We start from the raw sequence: 12,330 nt of genomic DNA, 5'->3' as shown, positions 1-12,330 counted from the left end.
CACAAGGAGCAGCCCAGCTCCGCCAGGTGTGCTGAGGCTCCTCTTGTGAGCTCAGCACAGCAGGGCTGCACCTCTGCGGAGAACCCATGGACCACATCAGAGGCGACATCCAAGGCCACACAGCACGACAGGGCAGAGGCACAGCCGGGTGCTCAGCCGCCAGCCCGAGGCCGTGCTGTCGCAGCTGGACAACAGGTGAAGCGAACACAGAATCGCCCCAAAGCTTCAGCAAGCACTGGAAGCATAGGAACTCCACCTTCCTGGGCTCCTGTGTTCTCCGTGGAATTTTTCTCAAACCACTCACTGGGGGCTTGGGACATAAAATAACTGAATTCTTCAGGCATTCAGGCTACTCAGTCACTGCCCCTTTACCATGGTGCCTGCCTGCTGACGGACACGCCCGTGTGGGCTCTGTGTTCAGCAGGGACCCCCTGCTGCAAGGCCTGGGGGCGCCGGCACCTGCGCACCGACTGCTCCCCAGTGCCTCCTCACCTAGAATGCTCTCCCCCTGTGCTAAGCCAGCACAGACTGCACATGACAAACCAGAACATCTATTTCCATAGTGAGAGCTACCTTGGTAACAAGAGGAGCCAAGAGTCTGACTTTTTTAGCTGCTTCTCAGCTCTTGCACCCTTGCCGCCCGTCCCCTCCCTTCCCGGCAGTGTATCCGTGAGTGGCAGGTGTCCCGGGCAGAGGGGAGCTGAGGACAGCACCACCCTCACCTTCACATAGGACTTCTCCGTGTCCATGAGCTCCTGGATGACTCTGCGGAGGCGGTCGGCGTCCGAGAGGTGGCGGGCCAGTGGCCGCGGGGGCGGGTCCTGACTCTCCCTCGCGCCCTCCATGCCGTCCGTCTGGGCGTCGTCAAAGCCCCTGCACAAAGTGGCGATCTGCTCAGCACTCTGAGAAAGAGAAGAGGTGGACTGTCAAGGGCTGGGTCGGCCACCCAGCAGGGACAGCAGGCATCTCCACCTCCTGCACTCTTTCAGGAGGCTCGGCAAAGGGTCTCGTTCACCTTGGACCACCCTGGCTGGCATTTCAGGTCCCGGGGAGGAGGACATGTGTCTGCGCTGGCGTCCGGCATTACACACACTGCTCCCATGGTCACAGAGCTGTGAGACTCTCCCTCAGTGCCAAGACAAGAGGGGAAGCAGGCACGGGGCTCCCTTCTGCACTCCGTGAGCTAAGAAGTCACGACCTTGGGGACAGCACACAAAAGACATACCCAGCTCCTCCAATGATGGCCTGCTCCAGCGTTCTGTGCCCCATGCAGGAAGAGCTTGGGGAGATCAGAAACAGGGTAGCATGGCAGTAATTTTAGGAAGCTATGTCATGGCGAGACGAGTCCAGAGTCCTGCCCCCAAGTGCAACCAAGTTGGGCCATCTGGGGCCAAGTCACGAAGTGACAAGTGGAAAAGTCTTGAGAACGTGCATTTGCTACAAATGGTGTAGAGACTGAGAGAGAGGAAAGACGGGTCCCCACCTCAAAGGAGTGCAGAGCCTGGCAGAAGGCACAGGCAGGGAAGCAGACGGTGCCACAGGCCCAGTGCGTGGGTAGGAGGGACACGCCAGCTCTGGGGAGACTCCACGGAGGAGAGAGCCGAGCCGAGTCTCCGCAGGGTGCAGCTGCGGTCAGACCCACAGAGACTGAGTCCAGAGAAGACTCATCAAGGTAGTGGGGTCAGGAGTCAGGAGCAGGGACGCTCGGGGGCACATTCCGGTTTAGGTCTAAGCAGGAGGCAGTGAGGCCCCACTGCGTGTCTCAGTGAGAACTCCCCCACTGCTGGGCTCTTCTCTTGGTGCCAAAGTTAGGTCAACCCGGTAATGGTATTAAGCCTCCCTCTAGACGCACAGACAACATATAAAATAATTTACTTCCAAACATTTCAAAGCATGTGGACATCCTAGCGGTCCTCACTGGATTTACAAATGGCGCACCTGTTTTATTTTTTGTTTTTTACTTTGAACACAAGCATATTTCTGTTAACACCTATAGGGAGACATTCATTTCTGGGTAAAATTTCAAAGACTAAGAAAACAGGTGTGGATCTTAAGGCGCCACTCGGAATTCAACCTGTGAACATGTCTCACATCATGTTTGTAACAACCAAATTTTATGACTTGTCATTGAGGAATCTCCGACACTGCTCAGCCATGTCTGGGAGTGCACAGACGTCCGACGGCGGGTGCTCTCCTTCTCTAACGGAACACGAGCGTCAGGAATGAGGGTGACCAAACCACCGCAAACTCAGTTCTCCCCCTCCTCCCTGTCAGTGGCCCTCGGTCCTGGCCACACACTGGCCTTTCACGGAGAGCTTCTAGAAACACTCGTGCCTTGACCAACTGACCTGGAATCCCTGGGGCCCCATCACAGGTATTCACTAAAGGCTTCCCAAGAGATGACAACCTATACCCTGTGTAAGAACTACTGGTCAACCAGCCAACAGGGCTACATGCTGCTTGGGATTCCCGGGCGTGGCTCCACCCAGATTTCCATCTCTGGTCTGCACTGAGGGATGGCCTCATACATGATGCATGACCTGAGGCAGGAGGAAACAGAATCAACGCCAGGACTCTGGGTCCTGGGGTTGGCTATCTACTGACAGATAAAAAAAAAAAAAAAAAAAAAAGCCCATCACCATAACACTCAAAAGCCCATCACCATAACACTCAGACTCCAAAACTCTCTTATTTGAAATCTCTATCCTAGGATTTGCACCACAAGCTCAGATGATATAATCTTGCAATCCTGAACACGAACAGTTTCCAGGGCTGCAGAATCTATATTAAGCTTGCACACACTGTAGAAAATAAGATCTGACAAAATGCACCATAAGTTAAATGGCATCTGGTGAGATTACAGCTTTGCCTTGCTGGGATGCCAGAAATCACACCTAACAATGCAGTGTTAAAATAACGAGATTTTAAAAATAAAGTATCTTGCCATTTTAGAAAATCAGAATTCATTTTAAAAGTGCTTCTGGTAAGATGAACTTCCAAAGAGTGAAAGTTAGCTAGGGTTTTCAATAGCGGGTCTACTTTTAAAGGTACCACAAGCAAGTGTTCTAGTGCCACAGAGACAGCCTTCACGCACCTGACAGAGTTTAGATGTTGTCTAGCAGTGGTGTGCAAGGATTACCTGGGATCAAAAGGAGACGGAGCCCCTAACAAGAGAAGAGTAATGATCAAAGTAGTGTTTAAGAGTGTATCTGGGGGCCACCTGCAGTGCCGCCATCCCATATGGCTGCTCCTCTTCTGACCCAGCTCTCTGGTAAGGCCTGGGAAAGCAGTGGAAGAGGGCCCAAGTGCTTGGGCTCCCGCACCTATGTGGGAGACCTAGAGGAAGCTCCTGGCTGCTGGCTTTGGATTGGCCCAGCTTCAGCCATTGCAGCCATCTGGGGAGTGAACCAGCAGATAGAACCTCTCTCTCTCTCTCTGCCTCTCTGTAACTCTACCTTTCAAATAAATTAATTGATTAATTTAAAAAAAAATGGACTATCTGAAAGAGGCCCCTGGATGGTCCTATTTCAGCTCCCCCCATCTTAGCGATGGCTGTGAACACAGAACAGTTACAGGCAGCATCCTGCGGCTCCGGGAAGTGCTCGCTAGCCATGGTGGCCATCTGGGTTGGGATGTCACACAAACACGGGACCGGCAAGACCGAGTAGCCCCGAGCTGAGCTGCAGTCCAGAGGCTGTGTCCCTCGCGTGCTGCTGGGTAAGCCTCACTTCTCCATGCTTGGTGTCCTTACACATGAAAAATGCAGCAGCAGTGCCTTGTCCCATCAAGGAACCCTCACAGGCCATGTTGGGCACCTGCTCCCCGCCCAAACAGCCCCTCAAGGCTGTTCTCCCAGGGCACGCTGCACATCCCCAGCAGATGAGCAAGGAAGCTTCCAGCAGGGCCGCCACGACATGAGGCCTGTGTCCTCTGGCTGTCCACGCAGCACCAGCCATTCCCAGTATCCAGCAGAGCCCGGGCAAAGCACACTTCCTCCTCCCGGCTGCCCCTGCCTGCCACGTACGTGGTCAGGGCTCTCCTGGCTCCAGGTGTTCTGGGGACACAGCCCTCTCTGATTCCCCATGCACACAGGCAACTAGCAAGTCCCCGCACCCCCCCTAGGGATGCTGCTTTACAAGCAAAAGACAGAAAGGTTCGCAAGTTAGGGCTGGATCTGAGTGAGGAGTCGGCAGCTGGACAGCGCCCACATGCAGAGCAGAGAACCACCCCTGGCTGGTGTTTCCAGTTGTTGCACTCAGTGCTAAGAACTCGGGCTCACCTTCTACGAGACCACAAACCAACTATTTTCTTTTATGTTCACAGAAAGATTAAATGAAAGCATTTTCCCCTAAGATCAAGCTGTCTAGAAAAGTAGTGATAGTGACCCCCAAATTATTTTTTTTCCATGTTTTGAAGGTTACACCAAGGTTGGTCCCTGCTTGGAAATGACATCATCCCCTTCCCTCCCAGGCAACGGGCAGCTCACTCAGGCAGCAGCAGTGGGCCAGGCAGACATCCACGCGCAGTTAGTTTTGTCTTGGTTTCAGTGTCAGGATGAAGACCACTTTACAGAGCCTGAAACGTGTCGGTAAAGTCATTTCCTGGTGGCAATAAAACTGCAAGGGCTTGGGAAGCTTGCGTGCTCCCAGCAGACTCTCTCGGGAGCAATCCGGAGCAGAATCTCGTCCCAAGACCAAGCTCTGCCTCGCTCGGATGACCCTGCTATCTGATACCGCCCCCATGCGTCCCATCCCAACAGCACACAGCTCCTGCTGATGCAGGCTCAGAAAATCTGTTCCCCGGATCACAACCTCACTAGTTATTTTTCTCTTACTTGGAGACATCTCTGCTTTGCAATTTCCCTGTGAGTCCCGGAACAAAGAGCTCAGTACCTCACAATATCAGAACTGTCTTGAGACTTGGTAGCCACTGCAGGAAACACGGGTGCTGGCCAGGAGCGCTTGACAGCAACAAAAGCTGGGCGGTGCTCTTTGTCTTTCCCGGCTCGGTTCGGGGCCCCCAGAAACCACACACTCTTTTCTCAAAGGCACCTGTTGGTGCTACTTGGGCTCAAAAAAACATATTGAGCCTAAGAGAACAGGTTTAAACGTGCTGCCTCGCCGGGCAACCATTGGTACAGAAGCACTTAGAGATGAGCCACAGGGGCGGGTGTTAGGGCTAGTGGCCACCACCCTGCTTGCAACACCCGCACCTTGTAGCGGAGGGCCTGGGTTCCAGTTCCAGCTATGCTCCAGCTTTCTGGCGGTCCACACCCCGGGAAGCAGCAGCTGATGGCCCAAGTGCTACGGCGCCAACTGCCAAATTCCAGCAAGTTCATGAAGTCAGATAAAAGACCATCTAAAACTCGTTCAAAGGACTTTTTCTCAACCTTCCCTGAATTTCATCAAAGTGACCATGTCACTCACAGAAAGATCTAATGCTATCCCCAATGTTACTGGCATGGGAGCCCTGGAAGGACCAGCAGGGGTCCAGGACAAGGCTGATGGGCAGACATGGACCAAGGTCTTGAATGGAGGCGGATCCCCCACATCCCGTGCTTCCCAGTGGGAATGAGACTGGGTCCCGGTCCCACCTGTCGAGCCTGTGCTACCTGGGCCCACCTCATCCCAGCCAGATCAGAACTACAGGGAGACATCGTGTGAGATGCCCGGGGGCAACTGGGAGGGCTCCCAGGCCCACTGACCACAGCGATTCTCAGTGGATGGGGAGGAAGAAGGATTTAGCCACACCTCAGCAGGGTGGTGGAGTTAAAGACCACGCCCAGCACGGCCACTGACAGTCCTCTGTGGGAATCAGGCCATTCAACCCGATGCCAAAAGATGAAGAAACATTGCTCGAAAACGTCCCAAATTCTTTGCTTCCTACCCTAGGTAGCTCTGTTCTCAAATGTTCCACAAGGCAAAATAAGAATGTGATGGTAAACATTAACCTCAAGAAATTACGGTACAAAAATGCAAGCAAGATGCACACATATGCAGCAGTTACCAATGATGGAAGATTCTGATATCTGTGCACCAAAAATAAATAAATAGAAGAGACATGAGTGGGGCCAGTGCTGTGGCACAGTAGGCTAAGCCTCCGCCTGCAGTGCCATGCATCCCATTTGGACACTGGTTCAAGTCCCAGCTGCTCCTCTTCCGATCCAGCTCTCTGCTCTGGCCTAGGAAAGCAGCAGAAGATGGCCCAAGTGCTTGGGCCCGTGCACCCATGTGGGAGACCTGGAAGAAGCTCCTGGGTCCTAATAGATCCAGCTCTTGTTGTTGCAGCCATCTGGGGAGTGAACCAGCTGATGGAAGACCTCTCTCTGTCTCTCCTTCTCTCTGTAACTCTACCTCTCAAATACATAAATAAATCTTTAAAAAGTAGGAGAGAGATGTGACTCATTGCTAGGGAAGGAGGTAAGGCTGCATTTTTAAAACTAACTTCCTATGTATATTTACTATATATAAATATGTATGCTTAGATTTTTTTATATAAAATTGATATATATAATAAATGCAATGGTTAACGCTGCATTTCAAGATATTTTAATTTTAATCTTTTGGCTTATCTGGATTTTCTCACTTTTTATAGTGGTTGAGATTTTTTAATAGAATTCTTTCCCTACTGTTTTTAAAAAAATGATTATCTGCAGCAGAAAACACCTGATACGACATTCTGTTTCCGTGAGGACACCATGATGAGCAAGTATGACACAGTTCCTGGGCTCACAGCACCCAGAGTGTGGCTGGAGGGACAAGCTTCGAGCAGGGAACCAAGTACAATCAGGGCCCCGAGTGTGAGGTCCCAGGGAAACAGAACAATGAGAGCCGCACTGGCCGGAGCAAAGCCAGGGGCAGCTAACCCTGAAGCTGTGACTGCAGGGTAGAGATGTAGCTACATTAAACACAGCATGTGGTGTGCAGGAACTGAAGGCCAGTGTGGTCACGGCCCACGCGAGTCAGAGGTGCGGCAGGGGCCTCGCAGGTGTGAGGTGACGGCAATGGCTTCCAAGGAAGAGGCATGAGATGGTAGCTGTATATTAGGAATAAGAGTTCTGGGCTGGCGTCATGGCGTAGCAGGGTAAGCCATTGCTTCCAATATTGGAACTCCATATGGGCGCCAGTTCATGTCCTGGCCACTGCACTTACAATCCAGCCCCTGCTAATGGCCTGAGAAGGCAGTGGAGGATGGCCCAGGTGATTGGGCCCTGCACCTATAAGGGAGACCTGGAAGAGGGCCCTGGCTCCTGGCTTAGGCATGGCCCAGCCCCAGCTGCTGAGGCCATATGGGGAGTAACCAGCAGATGGAAGCTCTCTCTGTATTTCCCACTCTCTCTACGTTTGCCTTTCAAATAAATAATAAATCTTTGTGGGGGGTGGAGAGAACCAGAGCTCAGAGGAGGGCAGAGGAGCCCCAGTTCATGGCTTGAGTGTTGATCCTGACCTGGCAGCTCCATAATCCTCCCCACCTCCTGGGCACACACAATACAGATGACAGCAAGGGAGCTGGTGGCATTGTGAGGCTGGACTGGCACTCTTTAGAAAAAAATATATTCATTTACTTGAAAGGGAGAGTGACAGAGAGAGACTGAACTTCCCCCAAATGTTGCAACAACCAAGGCTGCACCACGCCAAAGCCAGAAGCCTGGAATTCCATGTGGGTCTCCCACATGGGTGCAGGGGCCCAAGCGCTGGGGCCATCTTCCACTGCTTTCCCAGGTGCATTAGCAGGGAGCTGGGTCACAAGTGGAGCGGCTGGGACTCAAACTAGACCCCATACGGGATGTCAGTATCACAAGCGTCACAGGGGCCTCTTAGTGTGCTATGGGCTACACCTTCCCAAGCAATCATTACTTTCTAGAAAGGGGATTTTCACATATGGGCATTCGAGTCAAAAACCCCAGCCATAGCAGTTACAAGCGACGTGACCCTGACTCAGTTTACCTACCTGTAAGGCAGGGGCCACTTACACGAGGTCACTGAGCAGGCTCAGAGAAGTAAGACAGGTAAAACACTTGACATGGGGCAAGGGAGTGACAATGGCGGGGCTCCGTGAAAGTCCCAATTGGCACAGGGAGTTTAACATCTGAAATCCTGCTATTTTTAGAGGTACGGAAGAATAAGTCCCCGAATGCCCCAAGCGTGGGCCGGAGTAGAATTTCACTTTATCAGAATTTTTAATGGAGCCCACTCTTCTCTACCTGGCTTTGTTCTGAGTGCTGGGGAGAAAGGGCAGAGGCGACAGGGATGGTGACAATGACAACCACACGGCGTCTCTCATAGAGGGAGGGGAATAAGGCAAAGGGGACACACAGAGGGCTGGGAAGGGCGGCAACTGTACACGTGGTCAGAACAGAACAAGATGAAGTTTGCCCAGAGAGGAAAAGAAGAGCGGCCACTCGGACTTCCAGGCTGACCCGGGGACCTGTTCCTGGGAGGAGGCAGAGAACGTGGACAGGGCACTCAGTGCTCCCAGCAAGGCAGAGCAGAGCCCGCACCTGGAGACAGGAAGTGCCACGGGCACATGAGGTGGCTCCCCAGTCGGCGTCAGGACCCGGCACCTGCTCCTGGTGGGGAGCAGCTGAGCGCTCGTGACAGAGCCACGCGAACAGGAGGAGCGCCGGGCTGGCTGGTGTGTCCTCCCTGCCTGCCTTCTGCTCGGTTTCCTGATTTAACAAGAGTTTGAGCAGAATTTGGGACTGAAAAAAAAGAGATGTGCTCCCTGCCAGGGAGGCCTTGAGAGCTAGGGCAGCATCTCTGCGGCCCGGCGCCTCCCCCACAGCAGCAGGTGTCTCAGCATCACACAGACAGGATGTACACAGAACAGCCCATCTACTGAGCCTGTGCCCCGGAACAGCCCATCTACTGAGCCTGTGCCCCGGGCCGCGGGCTGCATTTCTCTTGCCTGTTCCACCCAGACAGAAAGACACGGCTTCCTCTGATGTCCGCAACCTCCCCCTGACTACCAGATATGAAAGAGTGATAGTCATGGTATCACCCACTGCGACACAAACAGGAGTTAAGGTGGAGCCGTAGAGCAGGGACGGCAAACCACGGGCTGAGGGCCACCCACCTGCCACCAGTTACTACGAATAAAGTAGTTCCTGCTTCTGTCTATGGTGGCTTTAGCACAATAATGCACAAAATTTATGTCACAAAATTTGAACGGTGTCCAGATCAAAACAAAAAGACCTATGCACTCACCTGGCTCAGATCCAGGGTTCAGAAAAGTGATGTTTCATTTTTCTTAATGGTTTCTATTTTACTTTGTGTTGCTTTTTTGGTAGATGGCACAGTTCTGTTTCATTTTCCTGTAACTTGGGGGTATCAGTGTTTAAATTCTGCCTGTGGGGCCGGCACTATGGCGTAGCGGGTAGAGCCTCCACCTGTAATACTGGCATCCCATATGGGCGCCAGCTGGTGTCTCAGCTGCTCTACTTCTGATCCTGCTCCCTGCTAATGCACCTGGAAAAGCAGCAGAAGACAGTCCAAGTGCTTAGGCCCCTGCACCCACATGGGAGATCTGGAAGAAGCTCCTGATTCTTGGCTTTGGACTGACCCAGCCCCAACTGTTGGGCCTTCTGGGCAGTGAACCAGCAGATAGAAGATCTTTGGCTCTCTAAGTCCAACTTTAAAATAAATAAATAAATTTGCCTGTGATGACTTTACGTCATTCTAACATTCACTCTGAAAGTGTTTAATTGAAGAAGTCTCTAGATCAACCTTCAACTCAATTTTGGGGACAAACAAGTACTTAACCACGACTTATCTTCCAGAGCTGCCCTCCTCCTACACATCCCTGGGCATTGGTATCTATCCTGGGACAGAGCTCTCTTTCCATTCGTCGGTTTCCTCTCTCAGCTCACGCTGTGGTTCTGATAATCATATACATTAGTTTAAACTTGTGAATTTACAATACCTCCGGTCAGTAGTTATTGTTTTCATTCTAGTTGGTTTCCATGTTTACTGCCTATTCTCTGAATCCCAAATTTCCATCCCATGACTCTGGCTTAATTCTTGGCAACTGAGAATACATGCATAGTTTCAGAAAGCTCATGGAGAAATGGAATTAAAGACATCGCAATTTTCCATGCACTTTTTAAGATTTATTTATTTGAAAGAGAGAGAGAAAATCTTCCATCTGCTGGTTCATTCCCCAAGGGCCACAACAGCCAGGGTTGGACCAGGCTGAAGCTAGGAGCTTCACCCGGGTTTCACACATGGGTGGCAGGAGTCCGGGTCCTTGCGTCTTCTGCTGCTTTCCCAGGTGCATTAGCAGGGAGCTGAATCAGAAGCGCGACAGTTGGCACTCAAACTGGCACTCATAGGGGATGCTGGCATTGCAGGGGTGGCTTAACCTGCTGCCCCACCACAACAGCCCCAGCTTTCCCATGAACTGTTTGAACCTCTCAATTTATTGAGCAATTTTTGCAGACAAGGTCTTTAAGGGTCACATAGAATTCACTGAATTGAGATTTTTAACCTTTTGCATATTAATAGTTCAACACTAAAATGATTGCTTTGTCACTTTATTTGAAGAGAAAATGTGTCACTTACACCAACCACAACTGAATTCTGGACAGACGAAAGCTCTGACAAGCCTTTGCTGGACCCCAGGTAAAGCCTCCACTATGAACAGAAGGCTGGCGAGGCACAGGTGAATCCGAAGGGAGGGAGACCGCACCTTTAGGTTCACCGGCTCGGGCTGTGTCCCGCTGTGCTTAGGACAGATCTGTGCAACCACCCACTCCCAGACTATCCCCCGGCTGAGGGCCTCACTCCCTCTCTCTGGTTCCCCAAGCCCTGGGTTTCCATCCTAGCTGTACTCCACGCAGATTCCAGGCTCCCTGCCCCAGAAACACAGAACAGCAGAACAGCCGCCGGCTCCTAGCTGCAGACCCAGCCTCTGCTCTGGGGCAGTTCTGAGAGGCTCAAGGGAATAAATCCACAGTTGCTCTTATTCCAGTCCCTCAATGCCATTACTTGGGCATCGGCAATCACCTTCCAATGGCTCTACAGGGTCACGGCTATGGTTACAACCAGCTGTTGTGGTCTCCCTGCCTTGGGGCCATAGCCTTGGTCCCTAGCCCCTGACAGATTTATCAGTGAGGGTGTGGGGGCGGGGGCTTCACAGAGACAGACTAATACAGCCCATGTGGCACTCCTTATTAGATTGTAGCATCATTAACACACTACTGCCGTACAGTGGTTCTGTCTTACCAACATCTTCACAGGAACCCACACACAGACACTATCAAGGCAGCTACCACAGGGGTTGCTGCTTTTTTTTCTTTTTGAAGATGTATGTATTTATTTGAAAGGTAGAGTTACCGACAGAGAGAGACAGACAGACAGAAAGAGGTCTTCCATTGACTGGTTCACTCCCCAAATGGCCGCCATGGCCAGGTCAAAGCCAGGAGCTTGGAATTCTCTCTGGGTCTCCCAGATGGGTGGCAGGGACCCAAATACTTGGGCCATCTTCTGCTGCTTTTCCAGGCACATTGGCCAGGAGCTGGGTCGGCTCATATGGATGCCTGCAGTGGTTTAACCCACCGCATCACAACACTGGATCCCTAGGATTATTTCTAAAGGCTACTTTTAGTGTTATATAAAGGCAAGATATTTTTTCCTACAGTTTGCCTCCCACCACCACCAACAACAACCTGGAATGGGCTGGCAACAAATAAAGCAAACCAAGAGTACGACAACATTTAACTAAGACGTCTTCACCCCTTTGGAGATGGGATTTTACGCTATTTTGAGTCAACTTAACTGTAATTATGTAAGGAAAGAGCTCTAATGGGAAACACAACATTTAAAAGGTGGATTCCGATGAGAAAAGTTATTGTTTATAAATTGCTGGGAAATGTTCTCTAACAATTACTGGCAAAAATCACAGATTCGGGGGAAGGCGTTTTGGCACGGTGGTTTAAACTGTACTTGAGACACTGGCATCCCATATCACAGGGCCTGGCTCCAGTCCTGGCTACTCTGCTTCTGATCTAGCTTCCTCCTAATGTGCATTCTGGGATGGCTCAGGTATTTCAGTCCCTGCCACCCACGTGTGAGACCCAGATGGAGTTCTGGGCTCCTGGCTTCAGTCTGGCTGGCTGCTGTGGGCGTCTGGAGAGTGAACCAGGACTTGTAAAATCTCTCTCTCTTCCAAATTAAATTTTTCACAAAGCACAGATTCATTATATCAGACTCCTCCACGCTAAGCAGACGGTACCCAGGGTGGGAACTTGCAACTCCTAGAGCCCTGAAGGCCCAGACAGAACCCAGAAACTAGCCCTGCACACCAAAGACCATTTCTGTGCAGACGTAAGCG

The 12,330-nt window shown here is 51.5% G+C and overlaps 1 protein-coding gene across 5 annotated transcripts in view; it reads right to left on the bottom strand.

Moving 5' to 3' along the window:
• TIAM2 (TIAM Rac1 associated GEF 2) overlaps positions 1-12,330 on the bottom strand; it is a 258,811-nt gene that overhangs the window by 13,795 nt on the left and 232,686 nt on the right. For all 5 annotated transcript variants that reach the window (XM_062186961.1, XM_062186960.1, XM_062186964.1 and 2 more), the window contains one exon: positions 723-902. In XM_062186961.1, coding sequence (XP_062042945.1) covers positions 723-902 — 180 coding nt within the window. The remainder of the gene's footprint in view (positions 1-722; positions 903-12,330) is intronic.

This window comes from Lepus europaeus, chromosome 3 (assembly GCF_033115175.1).
Source record: "Lepus europaeus isolate LE1 chromosome 3, mLepTim1.pri, whole genome shotgun sequence".
NCBI lineage: Eukaryota > Metazoa > Chordata > Mammalia > Lagomorpha > Leporidae > Lepus > Lepus europaeus.
This window is presented reverse-complemented; position numbering and strand designations above follow the sequence as displayed.